This window comes from Semicossyphus pulcher, unplaced genomic scaffold (assembly GCF_022749685.1).
Source record: "Semicossyphus pulcher isolate SPU_LCO1_2020_fin unplaced genomic scaffold, fSemPul1.0.p SCAF_13, whole genome shotgun sequence".
Taxonomy (NCBI): Eukaryota; Metazoa; Chordata; class Actinopteri; order Labriformes; family Labridae; genus Semicossyphus; species Semicossyphus pulcher.
Genome location: NW_027211637.1, coordinates 29,061,672 through 29,089,127, shown reverse-complemented (window position 1 = coordinate 29,089,127; position 27,456 = coordinate 29,061,672). Strand labels below are relative to the sequence as shown.

General features: G+C 43.6%; 1 protein-coding gene across 2 annotated transcripts; it reads left to right on the top strand.

Moving 5' to 3' along the window:
• Nucleotides 1–683: 683 nt before the first annotated feature.
• Nucleotides 684–27,057, top strand: lima1a (LIM domain and actin binding 1a). 2 transcript variants are annotated; one of them, XM_069659814.1, is made up of 11 exons: nt 684–798; nt 2,845–3,033; nt 5,028–5,073; nt 9,132–9,590; nt 19,033–19,099; nt 21,084–21,178; nt 23,442–23,507; nt 23,641–23,692; nt 23,965–24,032; nt 24,118–24,251; nt 25,357–27,057. In XM_069659814.1, the coding sequence occupies exons 2-11, from the start codon at nt 2,909–2,911 to the stop codon at nt 26,384–26,386; spliced, it is 2,142 nt and encodes a 713-aa protein (XP_069515915.1). In that variant the 5' UTR covers nt 684–798; nt 2,845–2,908; the 3' UTR covers nt 26,387–27,057. The 2 variants fall into 2 exon arrangements, with proteins under 2 accessions (XP_069515915.1, XP_069515914.1); XM_069659813.1 differs by having other exon boundaries at nt 2,807–3,033.
• The last annotated feature ends 399 nt before the right edge of the window (nt 27,058–27,456 follow it).

Sequence of the window (27,456 nt, the reverse complement as noted above, 5' to 3'; positions counted from 1 at the left end):
TAATTTGTCCAACATGTAATAAAGTTTAGCAAAGAATGAGGACAGTGAATTTTGTCCACCATCACTTGCATTGAGGGATGTTTTAATTCAAAGATAAACAGGAGGAATTATACATCATTTACAGACTGGTTCAAAACATTTATGTGCACCTTACTTTTATTTTACGGCTTTAAGCCTTAAATATGTGTCTATCCTTTAAATCAAATTTTCCCACAGGTCAGATAGTTACGTCTCTGTGCCTTTTATAAACCACTCTTTTAATCTTTTAAGCAGCGTGTAATTGTCTCGTTTCACCCCCTTTTCTTCCTTCAGTGGAGTCACTACGAATGTGTCACATCCTCTAAAGTCTTGACCTTGTGAAAAAGTAGGCAGTCATTAGTCTGCAGTTTGCTCAGTTTCCAGGAATCCATTGTGGGATTCCCCCCTCCCCCTCTCCTCAGTCCTCCCCCGTCTCCCCCCTCCTTCTCCTCCATGCTGCTTGTCTGCCATGTTGCTCAACGCCGGGGCCTCGGGCTGCTTGTCTCACATACCTCCATGTTGCTCTGCACTCACACTGCACTCCAGCTGAGCTGCTGATTGGACGCAGGAGGGAAGAGAGCTCGTACCTGCCAGGTGGAGGTGTATTCTGCTTTGTTATAGGCTAACGGGAGTTAAATAGTGTTTGGACTCCGCCTACTTCTCTTTTTCTTCTCAAAAGCACCGGTGGAAGCAGCTGAGGAGCGAAAAGAGGAAATATAAAAGCAGTGGACGTCTGAAACACGCAAGCGTCAGGGAGTAAAACAGCAGTGATAATCACAGGTAGGAGCTGTGTTTTTAAAGGTTTTATTCTCCTTTTTTTGACTTGATAATGTGAGAAAACGGCAGGTTGAGCTGTGTGAGAACTTAAGCTTCTTTACCGGGTGATTCTTTGAAGTTTGAAACTCAACGTCCAGCTTTTCTTTTCATCCTTAAAGTTTGAAATCAGGCAAAGCTGCTCGTTTTCTTCTTTTATGCTAAGGAAACATGTTTATTTGTTCTTGCACATTTCTTTTTGTCTTCTTTGATAACAGGACTTTAAAACGCAGCTTTTGCATTTGTTTATAATCTAAAACCTGTGAGCTGAACTGAAGCCTGGACAGAGACACTATCATCCTTCATTTGTTTTTTTACCTGGTGGGAGGAGACAACTGTTGCATTGAATCAGGTAGTGATGATGTGAGTTTGACATGTCCGTCGAGCTAGCTACAGCTGACATGATGAGTCTAATATTTGATAAGTCGATCAAAGAGACAATTTTAAGAATTGATGAATAGCTTTGGTTCTTTTAGCGAGAAAAAACATTCGCAGCTTCCTGCCTCTAAAATGTGAGCGGTTGCTGCGTTTGTGTTTCATTTTTGAGCTGAATATCTCTCTCGGGTTTTGGATCAGATAAAAGACTTATCTTTGAGTTTAGAGGAACAGTTGCCAAACATTTGTGGTTGTAGGAATGAAGTCCGAATTATTTGTGCCAACATCTTACAGTGTGTGAGAAGTGATTAATAGTTTTTACTCTTCATGGTTTAAGCCCGCGTTCCAGAATTAGCTGATCTCTCGTCCTCATATTGTTGAATTATTTGTTTTATTTTTGGGGGGTGTTGGCCTGTTTTTAAGACAATAAGACGTATTATGGCCACATTGGACAGGCATTTTATACAGTTATACGATTATGAACATTATTGTTGGTTGCTGCCTGAAGCATCTGATAAGGGACACCAGACGGTGTGTGATAAAAAGTTAGTGTACAAAAGTTTGAGCTGTTAATTGTTTTAAGTAAAAATGCTGAAACATTTGATGGTTTGAGCTTCTGTTGGAGGAGAATTAACTGATTCTTTTGTATTTTAATCATAAACAATTTAATGTTTTTGGACTTTTGCCAAAGTAATCAGTCTGAAAGTGTCATTTTGGGTGAGTTTTTTCACTCTTTTGTGATGTTTTATAGATGGAAAGATGAATGAATGAATCAAGAAAGAAATCGGAAGATAAATAAAATAAAACTACCACCTGTTATGGGTTTTAATATCTTATTTTAAAGTCATTTAAACTTTCCCAATTGCAAAGAATGCTCGCAGTGTTGTAGAAATCAACAGACCGATCTCTAACTTGACAACCTCCCACAATAGTCCACCTGCTGAGTGACGTAGGGACCCTGGAGGCCGTGCCGTCATCGCCCTCATTGTTTAATTCACCCGGAGCGTGTATAACTCACAGATGACAGTTACCAGTTGTACGCTGACGATGCCGCTGCTCCTGCGTGTGTCTGCTTGTTTCTCGGCCTCGAGGCTGTGAGGTTGCAGAGGAGGCGAGCAGGTAGAGACGTGTTTTTGTGTGTGTGTGTGTAAAACTACAAGAGAGGTTTTGTGTGGTGATGCAGGAGTATCAGTTGTCTAGTCGCCCTGGAGGCTCAGTTAGGGCAGAGTCACTGAGGGAACAGATGGTCAATGGCTGTGTGACGCGCTCTATTGACTTTCTGACTCAGACACAGGGCCCGTCCGTGCTGCAGTGGTGACACAATCAAATGTGTGATGTGGCAAAATTGATTGATTTCTGGGTGAAGTTTTGTACTGGTATAAAAACCTAATTGCCAGGTCAGATCGAAAGCCTTAACTACATGTATGAAGTGGTTTTAGCAGTGTGTGCAGAGTGTTTAAGTGTACAGGAAGGCTTTAGACCGACAACTGAAGGTGAAGTTGGTCCTGTTGGTTTCCACCAGCTCTTCTGCTCATTTGCCTTTGTTTTCCTTTCGTTTGGCTGAACCTGCTCCTTCTTTTTGTGTCCTCTTTCCACTCAGAGTTACGACGCGTGTTCCTGTGTCCTCTCTCCTCTCAGAGTTACGACGCGTGTTCCTGGCAACCTCACAAAGGCAGATTGATCGCTCAGACGTGCAGCAAAGATGGCCTCCGTCGCTCCGTTCAGCCGCAGACAGTGGGCGTCCCAGTCTCTGAGGGTCACCGCCAAGGAGCTGTCCATCGTCTCCGCCCGGGGGAAAAACAACGCCATCGCAGAGCGCTTCTCCAAGTGAGTCCCACCTCTCCTGTCCGGCTTCCTGCGGGAGTTTAATAATTCACCAGCAGCCACTCAGCAGATTATTTTATCTGTCACCTCACCCTGACGTCTCCTCTTCCTGTAAGAAATGAGGTCACTGGTCCTCCTCACAACACTTTCACCACTATGATGCTTTCAGTTTCCTCTTTTCTGAAGAGACGTTGTTATCGCAGCGTAGGAAACCAACCAGTTCTGCTCGTTTCATGTCTGATTCTGAGTAAAACTGAGGTGAATTCCATACAAATAAATACACAAGCATCCAGGGCTTCCCCTTTTACATATCAAGTCACTAAGTTGTAAAGGAAGCTGCATGGTAGGACGTTTCCTCTGTGCAAATACACTATCTGACCACTAGGAGTGAGTACAGCTCTGCATGACTGACAGACATTCACAGTTTGTCCTCCGTGTGTAAAAAAGTGTTTTCAGATATTAACTTCTACGTGTTAAAATTCAGGACTTCTGTCACTGATCTACATCTTAAGAGTATTTGGTCTTTAAACATACTAATAACATACTAAGAACAAAACTAATTCCCAAATGAAAATTATATTATTTAATAAAATACATTTTGCTGTATCAGCCTGAGAGTTTGAAACCTCGAGGGCATCATAGAAAGAAAAAGTATGTTCCTTCTGTTTGTGTGTTGTTGTCGTATGTTGTTGTGTGTGTGTCTTTCTGTTGTCATGGAGTGTGTTTTGTTTTAGTGGTGTGTTGTTGTTGTTGTGTGAGTCTTGTTGTGTGATTCTTGTTGTGGTATGTCTTGTTTTTTAGTGTTGTTGTTGCTGTTGTGTTGTGGTGTGTTGTGTATGTATGTGTGTCTTGTTGTTTAGTGTTGTTGTTGGTGTGTATCTTGTCGTGGTGGTGTGGGTCTTGTTGTTGCTGTTGTGGTGTGTGTGTGTGTGTCTTGTTGCTTTGTGTTGTTATTGGTGTGTGTCTTGTTGTTGCTGTTGTTGGAAAAATGAATTAATACAATAAACATTTTGATATTGGCCAACTCCCATCTTTGATGGTACAAATAATTAAATGAAAGTCATTAACTCGTGGGTTAAGGGAGTGTACGGAAAAATACAAGACATCAAGGGGTGAGCGTTATTTACAGTGAGCACAACAAAGGAAAAGTGTCCCATCATCTCTTTGTTCAGTTGTGAAAGGGTTTCCTGTCTCTAATCCCGGCTTCTCAAGAAGTTCTTTGAGCTCGTAGCCGGAGAGAGCAGGCCCGTTTCTGAGGAAAAATGTCTGTACTAACAAATAAAAGAAGAAAGGGCTCTTCAAAATAAAAGAACCTGGGGTTTAATGACCACATGCACAGGATATGAAATTAATTCTTCTTGCATTTGATAAACAACCTATTGTTTGTTAACAGTAAAAATGGCCTTGGAGTTCTTCTTCCCTCCACTGTCTCACGATCAAATATAAATCTAGTCTGGAGCAGGAACCCTTTTAAGATGTGCAATTTCAATTTGTTAACTTCTTACATTTAAACATCATGAATACCTTTGCAGATATGGACATCCAAAGTGTTTGTACATATTTTTTAGACTTTATCACTGGAAACTTCTGCACAATTTGGAGAGATAATAATCCGAGTAATGAGTCAGATGTGGTTAGTGAAACGTGACGTTTCTTAGGAGTCCGTGTTGCTGATGTCAGCTGCAGTCATGATCAAACTATTCTTGTGGTAAGAGGTTTTGGTCTTGAATGGCTGCAGCTTCCTGTCTGAGAAGAGTGGGGTGTTTAAGACAAAAGGTTTTCTCTGAATTTAGAGGCAGAGGTTGCTAAAACATCAAACCTACTCCTCACTTCCTGTTCCTCATCTGCGTGTCTAATCGTGGGCTGAAGATTTTCCGTTCAGACTAACAGCGACACATGAAATTCATGTTGATTTCCTGGGTGTGTTCAGCAGGACGAGACAGCACCAGAGGTTTGTGATAATAAAAATGTTCTCGTATTATCTCCTGTTCCTTTAGGTACCAGATGGCAGCAGAGGAGGGCAACGCAGAGAAGAAGAAAGCAGTATGTATCAAAGTCAAAGTGTCAGTGCTAAGATGCTACCGCAACAAAAGTCCTGGCTTCAGAAGTTGCCTTGATTAAAATTGCACTCAGGATTATCAGATGAATGAACTTAAAGTTATACATTAGATTTTCAGTTAAATACATTTCTGTTCAGTGTGATTGAGTGGGTGAAAGTGGACGTCCAGGTGACAGGAGGAGTAGGCAGGAGCTCTGTACCGTTGTTAGCTGCAAGTGAACGGTTAAAAAACAAAGAAAAATCCAAAGAAAAAGAAACAAATTCGACGTTAAGATGAAGACAAACAGTTGAAACCAGTCAGCAAGGATGCTGTTTGGATCTATGTTTCAGTGAGGTCTAAAACACTCTTGTAATTACTGCTTAAATCCAAAGGTGGCGCCACAGAGTAACCTGACTTTTTGGGACGCCATACAAATATATAGAGATAGATTGTAATTACTTATTCCTAAAATAGAAGCAGTATTTTTATGTAGCAGCTTGAAAGTACTTCGCTGCCTTGTACTTGTATGTTTATAACGCTCTGCACACTCCCATGTTTCACCCTCACGGGCATTTTAACTTATTTTAACATGTTAAGATGTTTTTAGGACCTTTCAGATAAATGTAGTGAAGCAGTACTTTGTAGTAGCATAGTACCGCAACCTTGCATTAGAGTAAATCTCCCCTCCCGGGTCACACAAACTGTTTAGTCTACTCGCACACCTGTTGATCCACGTGCTGCAGTTTACGGCTTATAACAAGCTTTATTAAGAGACATCAATCTCAAGGTGAAGCATCTCTTAAGCAGAGTCTCCAAACACACCAGCAGCTAAAGTAGGAGAGTCGTATTAGCATGTGCTGTCATGTAGCGGCGGTAACAAGACGCCTCTGCCCACCTGATCTGTGTAGGAGGGAGTGTTAGGAAACTCTCTCTGGGGAGGGTGCAGGGTCAGAACGCTTCTTTACAGCCTCAGGTAGGTTTGTTGCTCTTCATCTTCTTTATATTCTTCTTGGTTTAGTTAATCAGAGTAAGAGTTGTTTTTGACCTTTTCCCTGCATTCTGTGTGCATACTTTAGATACTTTGATTTTGTATTTCTGTGCGTTTCATGAGGTCCAACAGCTTTTTTTGTGTTGCTATTTACTGCCCTGTTTTTAATGCAGATCCTTGGTGCAGAACACTTTCTTTAGAGTACATGGATTTGTAGCAACTAGTCCTAAACATTGAAGATGTTAAACCTTGTAACTGTGGGCATGTAAGCATTGTATTTGAACATGCTAGTATGCTGATTTAGCATTCAGCTAAGAGACAAACTTTGGACTTTATACTAAAGTCCATACTGCATCTCTCCAAGCAGGTTCTTTCCATGCAGCCTGCATATAATCGGTGCATGCTTCTTTGTCATAACATTGCGCCGTGGCCCTCCTCGTTAAGCATCTGTCTAAGTTTGTAGTGCAAAATTTGAATATACAATGTTTGCCTTGAAGATGCAAAACAAACATTTTGCCCCTCGTCTCTCTTTGTGGCTACAACAATTTGACGTATTGCAGAGGATTGTGGGTCGGAATTGCAAAAAGAAAATGCGTGCTGGCTTACATATTATAAAATAGACAACCAGGGGATGTAGTAGGACATCCTGGTTATTATGGGGACACTGCAGAATCAGAAATTCTTTATGTATCCCCAGGGGGGGAAATTCGGGTGTTGCAGTTGCTCTTATAGAGGCAAGAAGCATGAAGAAATAGGAAATATAAATAGAGTAAAATAAGTGAGTTATAGATACATGTATTAGGACATGCTACATCTTTTTTCTGAGTTTTGAACGCAGCATGAAGCTTGTTTAGTTGGTGGTTACTTGACAGAAGTGGAAGCTTTTGTGTGTCTAGTTTTCTTTGTTGTACTTCCTGTTAATTAGTACATTTCCTGCATCCTTTTCAGTAGCAAAAGCAAACGGAGAGTAGAGATGGTCGAAGGTCTTACTGCTGAATCCCTTACACAAACACCAGATAGAGATAACAGTCAGCCGGGCTTATAACAAGTTTGTGTTAATCCAGGTTATTCTGCCCTCTGCTGAAGTCTCCGGCACTCTCTGCCTCTCTACCTTTTCTCTCATTTCCTGGACTTATTTTCACCGGCCGTCTCTGTTTCTGATTTTCTCTCCCTCCCCTCCCCGCCCCCTCACCCCCTTCACTCCCTCTCCGTTTCCTCCTTCCTCCCCTCTGTGTTGTAGGGGGTGGGCTTGTTACTTCATGCTGCTCTGATCACTTCTCAAGTCTCTCACATCTGGGACAGCTTGTAGCGTTTCCAGCCGCACACAGACACAAACGCACACACACACTGGGAGCGCACAACGCCAACTGGACAGCCGGGTCTTCAGCCTCTCTCTCAGGTTTTTAACTCTTCATTTTGGCAGCTTTTTCCAGAGTTTTTCCAGCTCTGTCGCTCCCCGTTGCGTCTCCTGCAGATCCAGGTTTACAGACGTGCATGCTCTTTGTCTTTTTGTGCAGCTGTTTCTCTCTCTTCCCTCTTTTCTCCTTCTTGTGGAGCTGGAGTCAGTACGTAGATTAACTTGTGCGCGCGTGTGTGTGGAGAGTGTTATATTTAGCGTTTTTTAGCTTCATTCAGCAGCGGATCGGAGGATCTGGTGGCTTGAGTCCAACATTGATGGAATTCATTGAGCAAACTAGAACCAGATTCAGAGAGCGGCTTACATCCCTCAGTGGGAGTCCTCTCTGACAAAGCTAGAAAAAGTGAGTCATCAGATATAAACTTTCTTTGTGTGGCTGGTAGTTTCTGTTCTCTTTTTTTTTCCTGCTGCGTTTAAAAAGTCTTTCTTACCTGCTCATATTCTGCACGATTTTCTGTATAGTCTTCATGTTGGACGTCAAAGTAGATCTATATTTCAGTTGCAGCGATTAGTAGGTCAACCGGTAATGATTGAAAAGTCTTTTCTATGTGAAAGTGAGCTGAATATTTATCTGGTGCAAACTGTTGGTCAGACAAAGATCTAATCTTCAGTCGAAGGGTTCGTGTAACCGAAGTTTCTTCCACTTTTTACAGTCAGATAACTAATATACAGTTCTTCACTCATTGTCAAAGCCAGCCTCTTTCTCTTTTAGATTCAAAACCTCCTGAGTTCATTCATTGTTTGGTTTTGGTTGAAGGAAAATTATATGGCAACTATTAGAAACTATGAACTTGATTTTCAAGACGTCAATATTTAGATAAAATAATAACAGAAATAATCGTTCAAGTTGGGCATGGGATGCTCTGGAAATTTAAAGTAATCTCAAAGCTTTTCATGTAAATAAAGGTCTGTTAAGTATCGCCGAATAATTTAACACAATGGGGATTGAGGCAATGGACCACTGATGAATAAAAGCCTTTGCATTTGCAGTATTACAGACTGGGTGTCTGTGGCGACATTAGTGGAAAGAAATCACAAGCGGCGCCCAGTTAGTGACGCGTTTTCCATCAGCCAGCAGTGGTTGGTCTGCCAGAGAGGGTAGGCGGAGCTAAGCGGCTGCTTTTCCGCTCTCTGCAAGTGTTGCGAGTAAACAGTAATCTACTATGGCTGAACAAACAAAGAAAAGATGGATGACTACAGATACAACTTCAACAAGAAGTGAAAATCCAAAGAAAAAGAAACAAACTCGACGCTCAGATGAAGCAAACAGTCTGAAAAGGAAAGCGACCGTCAGCCAGGAAAATCAAGAGTTACAACCGGAGACACTGTGTGGCTATCTGGGAAGTGTGCTCCTGCAATTACTGTTTCTCGCCATAGGAGCCGCCAAAGAGACTGAAACTGAGATCTTTGAGATTATCACTTTAAGAACCCCATATTTTTATTGAGTGATGCATAGGACATGCTTTTATTTTACATCCTTTTAGGACATTCATGATTATCCCGATTTACAATAATCTCGAAAATGAAACTTATCCTGGATTACTTCATTAATAATAAATAAAATCCCTGGGGCCCCAGATTAAAATGCATGTTGCTTCTCACACCTGATAGGATCTTTAAGTGTGAATATCAGCTGATTGTTTATGTTTCCCTGCAGGTTGCAGAGCCTCTACCCTCCACACTGCGCAGCGGGAATCTGAGTGTTTTAAAGAAACGCTGGGAACAACAACAGCCGAAATCCAGCCTCAGGGAACAACCCAAAGCTTCACCCTGCAGCCCTGCCGACCCTCAGACCCACGTCAGTCAATCAACAGGATCCCAGTCTACACCCACGTCACAGATCCAGAACCGGTCCTACTCCCTGAAAACCACCACACCATCACAGGATCAGGATACACCTGAGCCGGAGACGCAGGTTCACTCTGAGACCAGGGAGACGAGCTTCAACCAGCTGCAGTCGACTCACCTCGAGGATCTGACAGAGATGGAGGAGAAGCCCAGCAGAGATCCAGAGGAGCAGGAGGGAGCAGCAGCGCCTGAGATACCAGACGTGGAGAAGCCCAGCGTTCCTCTGAACAGCCTGAAGATGATGTTTGAGAAGGGAGAGACGGACAGGGTGAGTCTCTTTCTCTGCTGACCTGCAGGTTCGGGCGTTTTGTCCTCATCTCTCTGTTAACGGAATCAGACAGCTCAACAGGAAGTTCTTTCATTAGAAAGGATCCGGCAGTTTTGTTTCTTTTCTATGTGTTTTGTGTGTTGCATGTGCAGCTTTCATTTGTGTGATTTCTGCTCCTTCGGCGTGAACGTTAAACAATAGAGGGTCAAAAGTGAATGACGTGTACGTGAAGAGTCAGAAACAGAAACGGAGGAAGCTCCTGATTTGTTTCACTTTGAGTAAAACCATTCTGCTTCCCTTCAAAGAGGTCCGTTCCCTCCGGTGCTGGCATGCTGCGAGTCACATGATGCAGCTTCACCTTAACACACACACACACACTCAGCTGACTTGCACATCCTCTCCACAAGCATCAGTAAACCCGAGCCTTGTTTCATGCACCCCCGGGCAGCTAATTGTTTTTTGTTGAGTGTAAAAGTCTTAAACGCCCAGTCATGCGTTTCCTTGAGGCGTGTTAGATGTGAAGTGCTCATACTCGAGGTGTGACGTGTTAACAACGGCCACGCTGTGTTTCCTGGACACAGAGCGCTCATTTATGACGGGAAGAGAACATTACAAGCATTTTGTGGCTTCAAGAAGGGAACTGATGTTTCATTATTCAGTGTGTCTGGCTGAGTGGTGTGCTGCATGTTGTTGATTCAGAGTCAGCATGACTGCGTAGTATATCTAATCAATTTATTTCAAGCGTTTTACACTCTGCATTATGCACTGAATGACTGCTATTGTCGAGGTTTTTATATCAACAATGGATCACAAGACTACATGTATCTGAAGAGGCTCACTTCTAGTGACACACGTTAAAAAACTAACAATTCTTCAGTTTCCCTGAGGTCATCACGAGAATTGTTATGGTTCACTTTCAACACTTACTGGCTTCATGTATGGATTCAGGGTGCAGCAGAGTTCAGTCAAAAGCTCTGTAAGCCCTCTGTATGCTACCTGCAGAGCACCAAACAGCAGACAGACACAGTTAGCAGCTAGCTGGGGAAAAGAAGAGGAGCATTTAGCAGCTAAAGAGAAGAGAAGTCGGTGGAGACCAAAAACGGAGCTGAAAGGAAATATTGTGATAATTCCGTTAATGGAAATAATGACGATAAATGTAAATGTTCGCTGACGAGCTAAAAATAGATCTTTGATAATAACAACTCTGACTACACTTATGTTTTGTTTTTGCTAACGAGAGGAGACGGGACTAAAATGTTGTGGTGGCTGTCGGACATTTAAAATCCATATATCCTAGCCTCAAGCATCAGTTATTGATAACAGGCATCACAAAAAGGTGATTCTAAACTTTGTCTGTGAACTCAGGCTTTCTGCTTCAGGCTCTGTGCGCTCACAGAAAAAGGGGCGTGTCACATGTCATTCGACGCTTCTTCTGCACAAAGAGGAGCGATCGTCGGCTGTCTGCTTCAGTCAGACTGTTTCAATGAGAAGCGATGATGAAAAGTAAACATGCTGCGTCTGCATCGTTCTTTTACTGTTTGGATGATCTGCTGTAATTTAAAGTGTACATGAAGCTAACGGGTAAAAAAGAGAAAAGTAATGACTAAAATGTTTTGGGTTGTCATCGACTAAAACTAGACTAAAACTGTAAAGGGTAAAAATGACTACAATGTGACTAAAACTAATGAGATTAAATCTAAAATAGCTGCCAAAATTAACACTGCACTTACATTAAACAGTTGGACAAAAGATCTACCCTAAGTGAATGATAGACGACAGCAGCACATACGTTCTGCACCCATGTGAGAGGAAATAAGAGGTGACAGTGGTCTGTATATCCGCCGTCTTAGGTCTTCCAGTTTCTTCTAACCCTAACCATTTTAAAACTGTCACTCACCACAGACACAGCTTCTTAAATGGCTATTTCTAATCAATAATGTTGAATGTTGAATGAAACTGCAATCAATCCTCGGAAGAAGAAACGACGAGTCAACCAGAGTGAATTCTGTCACCAAACGTTCTGGACACACCGCAAAAAGTGAGGCCGCAGATGCTCACTAACAGCCTGACAGACGACTTTTTGCCTGGTGTGTCGGGGTCCTTAAGCTTATAGGTTCCTACTGAAGATGTTAAGCTCAAAACGCATAGTTACAGGGCGCCGGGTTAGCTCAGCGGTTAAATTCGAGCCACGTATACAGAGGCCACAGTCCTCGATTGTCCAGCCCCGCGCTCAGCTCCCATCCTCGGCCCTTTCCTTCCCCTGTTTCCGACACTATCCACTGTCCTCTGACTCTGGATAAAAAAAGGACTTTTGATAAAAGACTCAAGCCTGTAAACTTGTAGTTAGACTCAAACAGCCAAAGTTTATGCTACAAAAACATATCAATGTGTACAGTATATTTTGCTTCCCCTATTAGCTTAAAATCTGTAGTTGCAGTTTTAAGTCTGATATTCTCCGAGCGTCACTCCACCGAAGAGAGTTAAGACAAAAGAAATCTGAGAGCAAACACACTTAACTCTCTGTGTTATTTTTTTGTTTCTTTGCCTGATGGATGCTGTGAGCTGCAGATACCAGCAGCCTCATTAGAAAAAGTTCAGTGAGCAGATGATGCCTTCACACTCCTGTAACTTTCCAGTTCCCCAGGCAAACAGCCACTCCTTGAATATTTTCTGCTCCATCCATCTCTTTAACTTTTTATCTTATGAGCTGGAACATGTTTTTTTTTCTGCTGTCAGGTCTGCCAGATGAACAGGCTCAAACATTTCCCCACACAAGTATGTGTTGATGTTTTTGTATACTCTTCTTATCGTCAAAGTATCTCGTGTAAAGACCAGAGAGCAAGCATTTGTTACTCCTGCAGGTTTAGGAAATTGCTTCATGTTTGTACAAAAGAAAGAAACGGTAGTTTTTAAAGGAAGTTTTGGCATTTTGGGGAATTCACTCTTTCGATGCCACTTGCATGTCTGCAGGTTGTAGCTTCACATTTACTATACAGAGCGTTAGCTTAGCATAAAGACGGGAAACAGCTAGCCTCTGCCCAAAGGTAACACAATTATCCTCAAGCTCACTACTTAGCTTCCTGTTTAACCACAACTTATCTTTACACACTGGTTTTTGTGTGGGTTAAACAAACATGTTATGTATTAGACTGCAAAGCTAGCTGTTTCCATGCTAAGCTTACTAGCTAGTCGTATTTCCTGTACAGCTTTGACAGAGGTATCTTCTCATCTAACCTCAGAGAATAAGTGAACCGTATCGCCCAACATTTCAAGACATTCCTTTAACAAGTGTTTCTCAAACGGGGGTGAATTGTGTGTTCATACGCAGCAGAAAGTAGTTCCCAACAGATTCACATTTGTAGCTCTTGCACGTATTTAAAGAAACAGGATGGCGTATGCTGGACTGACTCCAAACACTACAGTCCCAATGTTCATCATGATGAATTAAGATGTCACCAAGTATAGCCGAGTGGCTCACTGATGTGCTTTTAATAGTTTTTGAACAACAATGGCAAAAAAAAAGATGTATCAGGCTTTAGTTAAACAGAAAATACTTTAAAAATGGGGGAGAAAGCAAAGCAGTTTCACCTTTTTGAACCTAAGCAAGTTTTTACTCAGATTTTATTGGATCCAGTACCAACAAAGGAACGGTTCTTGGCAGAAAAAAGCGACCTGTAGTCACAAACAAAAAAAACGATGTGCAGCTTTAACAAAGACTTCCAACTTAACGCTGACCTTCTATGTGGTCTCTGAAAAAGTAGATCAGGCAGTGCTGTGGGGAGTCTTTTATTGCATGTTGCTCAGTTGTCTTACGAAAGGCCGGATTGTGTAGTTGAATCCTTGAGGAGTAATAGAGGATCTTTACAGTCCTGTAGACTCAGAGTTGAGCGGTTTTGTACAATAGCAGTCACTGTAAAGCCGAAGCCGTCCGGGCCTCCTGCTTCTCTTTGTTGAGCTTCAGAGCACAGATGATGTCATGCTGCAGGCTGGCGGGCTCATGACTGCAGACAGCTGATCTGCACTCTGAGCCTCTTCAGACCGTCTCCCCTAAAGCCATCAAAGCTCCCCCTCCTCCCCTCCCACCTCATCAATCATTCCTGTTGTCCTCTTTTTCTCCGCTCCTCAGCGCTAAGTCCATCTTTTCACTGTTTTCTCTCTCACACTCCCTCCTCCTCCTTTTTCTACACATCTTCATAAACCTCCACTTTCTTCCTTAGCCACGCTAGCAGTGTCTTTCGGTCACTTCATAACTTTGGTCCGAACTGAAAAGTCTCAAAGGATGATGGAAGTTTTTTTCTGTGTTCATTCATGATTGCAGAGGAAAGACCTTAATGCCTTTGGTTATCGTCTGACTTCCCCCTGAAGTGCCACCATGAGGTTTACATCTGTGATGCTGCGTGAAACAAATCAACGACCGTAATATGGATTAACCATGAAATTTGGCACAGAAATCCTTTTCTCCCTTAGGAGGAAAAGTAACAACTCTGCGCTATTATTAGGTTTAAAGATTGTTTGTTTGGTTTGGGCTCCGGTTTAGCTCGGCGGTTAAATCGGCAGCCCGTGTACAGAGGCTACAGTCCTTGATGACGCAGACCCGGGTTCAACTTCGGTGTGTCACTCCACATTCTCTCTCTTTCCAACACTATACACTGTCCTAGCTATTTTTTCGCCTTTATTGATCTTTAAAAAAACGGCTTGATTTTTGACCAAATTCCTACAAAACAACATTCCCATTAGCCTCCAATGTTCTTCCGTTTTAGTGGTAATTAGTAAGTGTTAGCATGCTAACAAGCTAAACAACAATTGGTAAATGATGGCACGATAACTTATTAAGATTTTAGGGTGAACAAGGTAAAGTTCACCTGCATGCGTGTTAGCATGATACGTTAGCATTTAGCCTGGCTGTGCCAAAGTACACTGTCAAAGGGATGCTACTGTAGCATGGCTGTAGGCAGGTGAAAACTAACGCCCCCTTGCGGTACGGCGGTTAACCCCCGCCCCTGCCCCCGCAAAAAAAAACTCAGTATGTAGGGTTTATATGTTTAAAATGTTTTTTGTCCTACGTAAAAACATAACGACTTTAACTGATTAAATACGACCCAAGACCTGAGCCAGCTGTTTTTCTTCTGTTCCGACTGTAAGCCCGTCAGTCAGGCCTGTCCCTAGTCCCCTACAGTTTGTTTGCAGTGATGTCGTTGGGTCCACCCCGCGGTTAGCGTCACTAAGCTAACTGCGATATTGCGGTCATGTGGGCACCATCCCCGACAATTTTTCACCATTTTCCAGATTTTTATGGAGCAAAACATGAATGTAGAAAACTCTGAATCTGTTGTAAAATAATCATAGGTTGCAGACCCTCTGTCGACTCTTAGTCATCCCCCAGCACAGATGTTAATAAAATCCTCCTCCATCTTTCCCCTCCACAGACCAGGCAAAGCATGCAGTCATCAGACACTCTGAAATTAATTGACCCCTCACCCTCCTTTCCTAGCAATCCCCTCCCTCCCACACACCCAACTCAGCCCCACCCTTTCTACCTCCCCTCCTCGCTCTGCTTGTCCTCCCACTATCCCCCCTCCCTGCACCAGCTGCTCCATCACCACCACCCTCCAGTCCCACCCTGTACGCCCCCACCGCTTTATCCATCGACTGTGTGCACGGTGACACAGTAAAATAGAACAAAACCAACTGCACGCGCACAGATGGATACAGGGGGGGTAACACCATGGCACACTTTGCCTCCCCCTCCCGCTGTCATCCCCACCTTCATCTGGCCACACCCCCTTTTTGAACCCCCCCCCCTGTTGGAACACCTGCTCCCTGTCGCCTTTTTATTCCCGGTTTATGTTCCCCCCTCCTCCCCTAAACCATCACTGGAGACCCTACCCCAAATCTCCTCTGTCATAAGCCACATCAGGCTGCTGCGCTCAGTCTGAACCTCCTCTCTGCTGGATTCACTCTCTGGACTTGCTTCACCTCCGTCTGTCTGCTGACTCTTTTATCCCTTGTGGCCTTTTTGACGTTTTTCCTGCACAAAGGTAGCTATGCTGTTTCATTCATTTGGTTTCTCTCGCTTTCTTTGTTTGGCCGCCGAACAGACGCTCGCTTCATCGCCTAAAACAGACCCTCTACTTTTACTTTCTGTGTGTTTTGGTTGACTTGTCTTTGAGAGCAGATGAAGGAGGCCTTTTAGACGGCCCTGCTGTAATAAAAACAGCTTCTGAAAGGCCACTTCATGGGCTAACTTTATCAGTAGCTCCTTTCATCTGTGTTTGCGCCCTTAAAGCAGCATAACTGAGTCGCTTTTGTCGGGTTACTTTGTTTTAAGGCTGTTAACTAATGCAGTAGATTCTTTCTTCTGTCTTTGTGTTGGTAAAGGTATTGTCGTTTGTAAAGTGTGCGTGTGTGAGGTGTGTTCAGGGACAGGGTGGAGTCATGAAGGGAACTGCAAGTCAGCCGGTCTGTCTGAATGAGAGCTTTAATAGTATCAGGATTAGCAGCAGATTCTTTGTCTAGCTCGCTGATCATCCCGCCTCCTCGGACCTCGTTTGGTCCGGCTGCTTGTTTACATCCCGCTGACCCCCGCATGTTTACACCCCTCCGCCTCATGTACAAAAACCAGTCTGAGACCACCCCCCCCCCCCCCCCCCCATCCCCATCTCCACCAGTCTCTGGACGATAATCCACCCTGGGGGATAAAACCGTCATTATGACGATGATGATGGTTTCTTTTGTGTCTAATGCCAGACACGAGCACACGAACAGTCTGAGTGCTCATTTGAGTCCCTGCGCACAGTTATGATCCAGAGTAGGTGTGTGCTATAATGCATGTATATTATTTATGAGTGCATGCTGACTCAGACTTTCAGATTGATGCACTGGCCCTCACATGACTTCATCTGATCAAAGCATAACCTTTCACCTCAGAGGTTTTAAGATAACAAATAATGGAGCCTGAATTTGCTTTAATCAATATTCTTTTTACTAACGAAGGATCAAATTACTGACAAACGACCACAAACCGAGCTAAGAGGGAGCTGGTGCTCATGAACGGACAAAAAACACGGCTCAGATGAAGGATGAAGTCGCTCTGTATCTGTTGGATGTGTAAAGAGGAAACTTTTTGCTAAAAAATTTGCCATATTAACCCTAAAAGGTGATTTAACCTGCAGAAATACATTTCATTTTAAAATTGTGTCATGCACGAACGATATGCCCAGCCCGAAAAAGGCTTACAAGTCACCATCAGGAACAAAAAAAGGAACCAAAAGTAGACGGTAGAGATAAACCATCCTGATGTTTCTTCCAGGCTCTAGAAACAAAAGTGGCCAACTTATAAGAGTTAGAATTAAATACAATACATTAAAAAGAAACTGAATAAAAATGTAAATAGAAAAAAGCCTTAAGAAGACGTTTACATTCATGTGTCTATCTTTTCTTTTAAAGTGGCCAATAATCAGTGTTTGCAGGTTAAAGTGCTAATCTCAAAGATCTCAGTTTCGTTCTCTTTGGCGACACCTGTGGCGATTAATGGTAATTACAGGAGCACACTTCCCAGATATCCAGACAGTGCTGCATGTGTGACGTCCACGGTTGGCTCCGGTTGTAACTCTTGATTTTCCTGGCTGACGGTCGCTTTCCTTTTCAGACTGTTTGCTTCATCTGAGCGTCGAGTTTGTTTCTTCTTCTTTGGATTTTCACTTATTGTTGAAGTTGTATCTGTAGTCATCCATCTTTTCTTTGTTTGTTCAGCCATAGTAGATTACTGTTTACTCGCAACACTTGCAGAGAGCGGAAAAGCAGCCGCTTAGCTCCGCCTACCCTCTCTGGCAGACCAACCACTGCTGGCTGATGGAAAACGCGTCACTAACTGGGCGCCGCTTGGGATTTATTCTGCTAAAGTCACCACAGACACCCAGTCTGTAATACTGCAAATGCAAAGGCTTTCATCAGTGGGCCACAGGCTCAGTCACCATTGTGTTACCTCATTAGGTGATAGATAGTGACATTTATTTACATGAAAATCTTCGAGAGGATCACTTTATGTACTTTGTTCTCTACCTAATGGAGTTTTGACTCTATATATGAAACTTAGCGTACATTGTAAAAGTAGTTAGACATCTATTTGCAGCGCAGTTTAAAGGAAATGGCTGTGGATGCACTATATTGTTTATATTCTCAAATCCCATGAAAATCAACAATGTTAGACCCACTGATGATGTCATTAATATATAATCTAGTTTTTTTAAAAGGCATCATTTTCTCAGGCAACTGGACACTGTGATGTTACTCCAGCATGAAGGATTAGTGCACTTGTTGGGTCTATTTTCAGCGGCGGATTAATATAAAATTGGTGCTTGTGTGTGTTTTGGGGGCAGCAAGACGATGTATGTAGAAATAAAGTACAGCCTACAACTCTTACGTTCTGTTTTTTACACAGTATTTGTTGACAATAAAATGAATATATAAACCATCAACAGACTTACACTGTTGAATAATAACTGATTGAATATTAGACGTTCTTTTACGTGCAACAAATAGAAGCTATGGGTTAAGTTGTGTTAGAGGAGGAGAAGAAGTTGTTGAACTGATGAGCATCAACTTGTCCGATCCCTGCTTATCATATTTTGCAGTCTTCACCTGCCTAGTTTCACGTTGTGAAATCTTCCCCGGCTCTACTTGCTGCAGCCTGCAGACGCTCTTTTGGCAGCTCAGGTGATTCTTCATCCGTTGTGTGAGCCAAGAAGCGTCAGAGTCGAGATCTGACCTGTTGTGTAATCTGTAATTTAATTGGTCTGAGGAGAACGATGCGTCCTCATGACTGCTGCAGGAGAGTTGAGACTTGTCGGCTATCACGAAGAATATTCTTTTAAATTAGCTCCTTTTTATTTTGGAGGGTCGACAGTAGCAGCCCGTTTCTTTAGAGACTGACCAGATACTCAGCCGCCACGCACATCAAGTCCAGAGGAAGATTTTTAAGAATTCAAAGAGTTCAAGAGTCGTTTTTGTAGTTTTAAGTCAATTAAACGAAATGTCTGAACTTAAAATACACAAAAAAAGGATGATTTCTTTGTTTTGTTTTGGCGGGTGGCTGTGGACAGACGGGTTGTCTGTCTGACGCTCTGTCTCTCTGAGCTCATAAGGGGATTAAAGTGGTGCTGGACGAACACACACACACACACACAGCTCTGTACCTCAGTGATTCAGCTCTCGTCTTTGTACGTCTCGCTACACTTTGATCTTCCTGATGGACACTGCTCCTTCAAACCTTTTGGCTCCACTGGCTCAAACATGTGAGCATCAGATGGCCGAGTGTCTGTGTGTGCTGCCATGTTGGACCCAAGCTGATTCCGTTTCAGTCCCTTTGACGTCTGTTTATCGCCTTCTGCCTGTTTGTTTCTGCGCCTCTGACTGAATGTGTATGTTTGTTTGTTTTTTGTAGGCGTCCAGGGAGCAGACGAGTAGAGGAAGCAGCAGTAACACTGCCAACATGGACCAGCTTCTAGGAGGTACGGATTTTTATTATTTCAGGTATTTCAAGGTAACTTGATGCCTTTCATTAGAGAGATGAAAGGAGTTGGAGTTGGGGGTATACACTCAAGTGTGGCTGTGCTTAAGGATTGAAATCAGCTGATGGCCAGAAAGAAACCCTAACTGAATGCTCATGTTGTTAAAATAAGCTCCCAAGATGTTTGTCTTATAAACGCTACAGGGTGATAAGTTAATATTAATACTGTTTACCTTTAGTTTAATAAAGGTTAAATAAGAATATACACATAATTGCATGTTGCATACATCTATTTAAAAACTACCTACAAATGACACGCAGTATAACCTTTACAGCTCTTTATTATGCTAACAATCTGACAGTGAACTGGGCAGAGGTGTAAAGTATTAGGCACAGCTGTTTCCATGACAAAGGTACAACACAGGCTCTTAGTCCCACCAGTGTTGTGGAGCTGTGTTTAGTTGCAGATGCTTCTTCACATTTGAAGCCGAGCTCTTCACAGCTCACGAACACTTATCCTCCAGACACAGCTTACATCTCACCGCCATGTTGTTCTCGGCCCTTTTACCCAAACTTTCAGAATAATGTGTCCTCTCTGACATATCGCTAGCTGAATTAGCTAGCTACACATGCGCACTGACACAGCTGTGTTTACCTTCTGCTGGTGCGCAGCGACCTGCCAAGACGCAGGAGAGAAACGGAAACAGAGCTTCGGGGAGTTTCTGTTTCTGTGGCGACAAAAGGAAAAGAGAAATACAGCAATTTATTTTTCAAATAATGGATTACTTTTATGACAGAGTAACTAAATAACAGATTACTTAACTTGCAGAAGTAACGTTACGGACTGCCAATGTTCTACCTTATCTCTCTCCATAAGAGTTAGGCGGTGCCCCAGCTTGGATGGCTAGTCCTCACCTCGCTTAAAATGTAAACCAGCTACAAAACTACGACAAACTGTAAAAATGTCATCCTAAAATATGCGTGCAGACGACAGACGACGTTACAGACGAGAATAAACTTTAGACTGTTTTTGCTACAGCAGAAGAAACGTTAAGCGAGGCTACGGCTGCTTGCCAACAACGCATTACATAACAATGGTACATGTAGGCACACATGTAGGCACACATGTAGGCACACATGTAGGCACACATGTAGAATTTACTGCTTCAATTCACTACATTTTTCACAAACACTGATTGGAGATTCGCATAAAACAGTGCGATAGTTCCAATTAAAAAAAAAAGTGCAGGTTTTAACAAGAACTTGTTTCCACTGTCCCAGAAATAATCTGAAACAAAATTAACACATCATCTTTTTAAGAGTAAAGAGCTGAAAGTCTGTCTTCTGAATTATAAGAAGCAACTTTATGTAAATAAATTATGTTTCCATTGCAAACTTTTTCTTTCTCCAAGAACGATCTGCGATCCCTGTGATATTAGCTGCTGTAAAAACACCAGTCAGAGGCCAGCTGCTGTTTGACTCAATCCATTGTTGTCCAAGCATTTGTCGTCTTTTTCCTCGGGATGGATTACATCCTTCCCAGAGGTGAAAATCTCAGAAGTGACGACACAGACGGCCGTAGAGCCGCTGTAATCAGCAGACGGGAAGAGACAAACGCCTGTTTTCCCTCCAACACAGCACACGACCCCTGACCTCGCGTTCCTGTGCACAGCCTGCATGACTAACCGGCGCAGTCTGCACTCGGCCTGAACTGAGACGAGTGGAAAAAAAGTCAACGCTCACCAGGAGTTATTGTCCTGTAATGCAGAATTCACCAAACTTTCCCAACAATTAAAGGATACAGATGCTTTCAAGCTGACTGGTTTTACAAGCTGGAACGTCATTTAAAAGAACGATTACCTGCTTGAAAACGGAGCCCAAAGCCTTTAACAAATCAGCTGCAGTGTTTGCTCTCTGATGGAGGTTAAACTCTTAAAGTCTTAATGTATCTGTCATCTCACAAACATTGTGTGTTTTTGTACCAGATGGAAGTCTCGCAGAGTCCACTCCTCTCCGGGACAGGATGGCCCTCTACCAGGCCGCCATCTCCAAACAGGAAGTCACTCCCACCTCAGTCAATGTGAGTAGTCCTGTCAATCATTCTCAAAACAACACGTTTCGTTACAGCGGTTTTCTGCAGACATGTTACCGTTGAATGTGGCAGAAGAGATGCTCAAACCTTCTAGTTCATTCACAGAATATTTCTACTTTTACATTACCTGAACATTTGAGCATTTTTCAAAGTAAAATCACAAAAATAAAAGCGTCAAACTTTACTCAAAGCACTAAAAGTAAAAGAACTTTTCACGCACAACGGCTCGTCTAAAGGTTTAATATATTATTTAATTGGATCCTAATTCAGAAATAGGTCTCCTCACAGTCCACCAGCTGTTCTGTGTGTACGTAAAGATCAGGTGATGCACACAGCTCCGGATCTGTGAAAGGGAAAGCGGCTTGGACTGAGCGACACGACATGATTCAGCCAGTTAGCCACAGGTATCGTCCGTACACGGCACCCCGACCTCTGCCTCTGCTGACCCCTCTCCCTCCCTCCCTCATGTCCTCGCCTGAGAGGAGCAGAACTTAATCATGATCGTGATGGGAATAGCCTCCCTGATTAAAGCTGACTCAGCCTTGGCCAGCAGGCAATCCAGATTCACCATCTTGCTGTTTTAAGTGACTTGTTAGAGTCGTTTCCCCTGGCACTGTGCGTCTATTGACTTAGAGGGCGGAGCTTTAAAGAACGAGCGATGGAGAGGGTGTATTTGTTTTGATTTGGGTTCAAGTGTCAACAAAATATCATTTAAAATCAGCCACGGGGGGTGGAGCCTATCCCAGCTGTCATTGGGCGAGAGGCGGGGTTACACCTGGACTGATCTGCAGTCAATCACAAGCACATGGACACAGACAACACTTTACGCTCACACGACACCTACGGGCAATTTAGAGTCACCAGTGAACCTAACGAGCATGTCTTTGGGCTGTGGGAGGAAGCCGGAGTCGCTGCAGAACATTTAAGAATAAAACCCACGCATGCACGGAGAACATGCACACAGAAAGGGCCCCTACGTCTGAACCAGGTTTCGATCTAGGAGTCTTCTAGCTTTGAGGCGACAGCGCTCACCACTGCACCGGCCCTGGTTAAGAATCCTCCATTATTCATCATTCACAAGATTTTTCCTGGAAGCCGAATTATCCGGAGATCTCGTCCTCTCCAAATCGAAAAGACATGGACATTAAAACCAATAAAAACACTGACTGAAGCAGTTTCATATTAAAATTGATGCGTTTCCTGAGCGCCAGTTTAGCTCAGCGGTTAAATCCTGCGTCCCATTTACAGAGGCCGCAGTCCTCGACGCAGCGGCCCCGGGTTCGATTCCTACACTCGGCCCTTTGCCGCGTATTATCCCCACTCTCTCTTCCCCTGTTTCTGACACTATCCACTGTCCTCTCTCCAAATAAAGGAGTAAAAGGCCGACTCTCTGAGACATTCAACAGACAAAACACAGAATCAGTTACAGACGAGCAAATAAGTAACGTGAAGTGCCTGATCTCGATTTATCTATTAATCTAAACCTGTGCCACGTGTCTGTATCACGATGGCTGTTAATCCCTTCTGTCCATTATATTGTCAGTAAGTTTCCAAGGCAACCCCGGAATAAAGATTTTCCTCCGTGTTTTGGGGGGTATTTCATGCCTCCATTAGGGAGTCAACAGAGAAAGAGAAGAGTGTGTGTGTGTGTGTGTGTGTGTGTGTGTGTGTGTGTGTGTGTGTGTGTGTGTGTGTGTGTGTGTGTGTGTGTGTGTGTGTGTGTGTGTGTGTGTGTGTGTGTGTGTGTGTGTGTGTGTGTGTGTGTGTGTGTGTGTGTGTGTGTGTGTGTGTGTGTGTGTGTGTGTGTGTGTGTGTGTGTGTGTGTGTGGTTTAAAAGTTGAGGACAGGGAGGGTTTAACAAATCACATTATTGAGTTGCATCAGAGGATTTTAGGATCAAGGCAGTAAAAATCTGATTAGTCAAAATCAAAGCATTCTTGGCAGAGATGGATCCTGTCGGTTTGATATTCTACTTTCCCACGCTCCTGAAAGCACCACAGCACCTGAGGTTTCTTTACATTACATACACACATCTTCCCTACCTGGCCTTAAAGCTGGTTTAAGTTAACTACAAGGTAAACACTCTGCAGGGGCGGCCAAGATCTCATCACAGGCTCGTACACAAATAATCCTGCAGCTCAGTCAAATTATCAGTGATGAAAGTAGGTCGAGGTGTTGTGATAAGGAGCTCTGTGGGTCAGGTGCTCTTGTATCTCGTCACTGAACTTCCTGTCTTGTTTGTGTCTCTCAGAGCGATCAGCTGGACGGCTTCTGTGGGAAGCAGAAGGAGAACGTCCCGCCGTGCTCTCTGGACCTGGTGAGGAAGCCGACTTTAACTAAACCGATGAGACTGAAATGATTATAAACGACTTATTGATGCGTGCTATCACAATAAGGGCGAGCAGAAAATATGAAGTAATCCTGTTTACTTTATGTCTTTGTTGATGCAGAGTCTGGAGGCTGAACCAAGCAGCAGGAAAGTTTTAACAGCAGAGAGCAACGGTAATCAACTTTCCATGTCTTCATATGACTCGAGAGGACAGGAATTTACTCCTGTAATGAGACCTTGGCAGCTGCACCTTCATTAGAGGGGATGTTAATGGAAAAGTTTAAGCACCTTAATTGGATGATTGTCAATCGTAAAAATATGGAGTTATCGTTGAGTTATTCATTTACTTTATTTATCTACATGCCAGTTCATTGTCTTAATGATTAAACAGCTCCATCTAGTGTTCAGAACGTGTTACTACAAGCTGCTCATTCTCTTCACACAGGCTCTGCTAACAGCACCCCGTCATCCTCCAATCATAGAGACTCCTCTCAGGCCAAGACGACCCCCAAAGTGAGTCCTCACAGAAACACCTTCACATCTCCTTTTTTTTTCATTAATCTGTGGGTTAATTAATTAATTTTCTGTGTGTGTTCAGGGCTTCCGGCTGCCGGTGAGGGAGACGTGCGTGACGTGCACGAAGACGGTGTATCCTCTGGAGAGGCTGGTGGCCAATGAGCACGTCTACCACAGCTCCTGCTTCCGCTGCTCGCACTGCAACACCAAGCTCAGGTGAGGACGACACAGACAAACACATTTCTCAATAGTCAGTAATAATTTTCCTTCATTTGTTCTACTTTTAGTTTCTTCTTCTTGGTGCCTTTTCAGCCTGCTTTGGGCTGGGCATATTGTTTATGCATAAAATCAACTAATGTTTAAAAGTCCTCACATGCTTTCTTTACGACATGCAGCTCAGCACAACAGTTAAAACACACATCTCAGGAAGTGTCAAATCGTGTCATGCTTGTATCATCTATTAACCAGCATCATAACGTCTCCGACATCTGCCAATCAATTGTCAATCAATATTTCTTTATATAGCCAGATCATAACAAAAGCTGTCAGCTTAACGCTATGATCATCAAATTTGTGTTTTTATCACAAGGAAGGACTCTGCAAATCAAAACATGAACGCACACCGATCGTGTCACTGAACACTGATTGCTGTTTAAGGTTCTCAAAGGTTCTTTAAACCCTGCACGAATATCCACTCTGACTGAAGTAGACGGCAAACGTGGTCAGTGTGACGTGTGAGACAAAGTCTGGGTTTTCTTCCTCCCCCTCTAAATGACGCTCAGCTCGGTGCTGCCCTCTTGTGCCACATCTCATGAATCACACCCTCATTTTACTGAATTGTTTTGAACATTTTTCTGGTACAGGATACAAATCGTCCACTCCAGACAACTTACATTTTAAAATAATATCACTCACATTTCAGCAAAGCAAACAAGATATCCTTCACTGACCAGAATTCATCCAAGTTAACTGAAGGAGCCCGCACTACGTTCTCTGGAAGCTCGTTCCCTGCTCTTACAGCATGGAGTGTGAAAATAAGGCCACTTAGTCACAAAGCAGCAGATTGACCACGACTGACTGGAAAAGCTCTTTAGGTCTGAAAAGGAAACGTTTGTGTACAAATACAAGGACATTGACATGAAGTTGCTCTCAATGTTAGATAGACAAAAAGGACAACAAGGCTGAACAGAGGTTAAAATCAAACACAGTAGAACTTCTGTGCCCAAGGAGACAATAAAGGTTCCATGTTATGTTGGAAACAATTACAGCTCATTTATATTTTCTAATCGCATCATTTTGTATTTCTCTTCTCCACCTCTAGTTTGGTGAACTACGCCTCCCTGCACAACAACGTGTACTGCAAGCCGCACTTCTGCCAGCTGTTCAAGGCCAAGGGAAACTATGACGAGGGCTTCGGCCACCGACCGCACAAAGAGCTGTGGGAGAGCAAAGGGGACAGCGCTGAGACCTCCCCTCAGTCCAACACTCAGACCAAAGCGAAGAGCCAGAGCCAGACCCCCGTCTCCGACCTGGAGAGCCCCAGCGTGGAGGACTCCCCGCTCGCTAAAGTCAACGTGCTGATGGCCACCATGGAGGCTCTGGGTCAGGGTTCATCAGAGAAGAGCGAGAGACCAGCTGAGACCCGCAGGCTGAAGATCTCCTGGCCTCCTCGAGCAGAGCAGGAGGACATGACCAAGACCCCAGACGGGGGCTCCGCCAGCAAGCCCATCCGAGCAAAGTGGCCCCCAGAGGACGAGTCCCCCTCCTCCCCCACTGAGCAGACCAGAGAGCCGCCCAGCCTCCGCCGCACCTCCTCCCTGAAGGAGCGCAGCAAGCCCTTCACACTGGCAGGAGGAGCCAGCAATGCTCCTGAGGCCAGAAAACAGAGTCCACCTCCTCCTGAGGACCCCCGACATCTCAGTCCCGAACCCTCCTCCATGGAGCTGCAGCACCAATCCTCCGACAGCCACACCCCCACCGAGGACAGCTGCGCGGACGTCCTCACCAGCTCAGGAGACGAGGAGCAGGAGGGCGAGATGAAGAGCGACAACAATCCCGACACTCCCGATGAGCAACCTGTGCATGAGGAGGAGATGGAGGAGGAAGATGGAGGCGTGCTGGAGGAAGAGATGCCTCCTGTGAAACGTCAGGAGACACCGACGGACATCTCCTCTCCTGAAGCGGAGGTGGAGGCCAGCCGGTCGTCTCAGGATGTGGGCTTCTGGGACAGCGAGGAGGTGGACGACAAGGAGGAGGAGCAGCAGCAGGAGGTGCTGACGGTGGAGGAGATGATCAAACGGAACCGATACTACGAGGACGAAGAAGAAGAAGAGGAGGAGGAGGATGTATAAACTGATGTATCAATAACGCGACAGCAGCCATGGACTCTTAGACGACTTCACGCCATTCCTTCTTTTTTAGTCTTCTTCTTCCCTGCTTTAAACAAATGTTGCTGCAGTGACTCGTCTGAACTCTTTGTGCCTCTTTCACTTTATAAAACCTTTAAAGCCATTTCTAAGGGATAGTTTTTACAAGACTTTGACACGATTTGTTTTTAAATGTACAATATTTAAATAACGCCCCGTGTAATAAATATTTTTAGATCAGAAATGTCCGATAATTTAGACGCACAGAGGAGCAGTTTTATTTTTGTCTACGTGGCTTTTGTAATTTTCTATCGTCATTGAACGCCTCCTAAACTGAACTGACACACCGAGTATTACAGCTGATGTAGCTCTTGTCACTAAATGGCCTTTAATGGAGAATAGGAAGTTAGAGAAGACGTGTTAAAAGGCCGCTCTGTTTGAAAAAGACGCCCAGCACTTCTCAGAATAATGGGTTCGGTTAGTCACTTTTCTTTACAGTTGCCATTCTGTATGTACATGTGGAAAACACGCTTCATGTCCCTTTTTTGATTTTCAATTTCAAGAGTAAGAACTGGATCTGAAAAATGTTGTACTGTTGTTTTTAAACCAGGGGACCAAATATCCTAGATTGCTACTGTTTAAATAAATTGTTGTATACAAAATGTTTTGTTGGAGTTGCTTATTGTTTCAGTCAACTGAAAAAATGCTTCGACAAGAGATATAATCTAGAAGATTTTCATGTCAAATGTTTAAGTCACTATCACCAAATGAGGTAACACAATGGTGATTGAGCCTTTGCATTTGCAGTATTACAGACTGGGTGTGCGCAAAAATCCGAACCGGCGCCCAGTTAGTGACGCGTTTTCCATCAGCCAGCAGTGGTTGGTCTGCCAGAGAGGGTAGGCGGAGCTAAGCGGCTGCTTTTCCGCTCTCTGCAAGTGTTGCGAGTAAACAGTAATCTACTATGTCTGAACAAACAAAGAAAAGATGGATGACTACAGATACAACTTCAAGAAGAAGTGAAAATCCAAAGAAAAAGAAACAAACTCGACGCT

Excerpts from the sequence above, each read along its gene's own strand:
- lima1a (XM_069659814.1), top strand. The coding sequence starts at position 2,909 with ATGGCCTCCGTCGCTCCGTTCAGCCGCAGACAGTGGGCGTCCCAGTCT. Across the intron at positions 3,034-5,027 it reads ATCGCAGAGCGCTTCTCCAA|GTACCAGATGGCAGCAGAGG; the intron begins GTGAGTCCCACC and ends CTGTTCCTTTAG. Across the intron at positions 9,591-19,032 it reads AGAAGGGAGAGACGGACAGG|GCGTCCAGGGAGCAGACGAG; the intron begins GTGAGTCTCTTT and ends TGTTTTTTGTAG.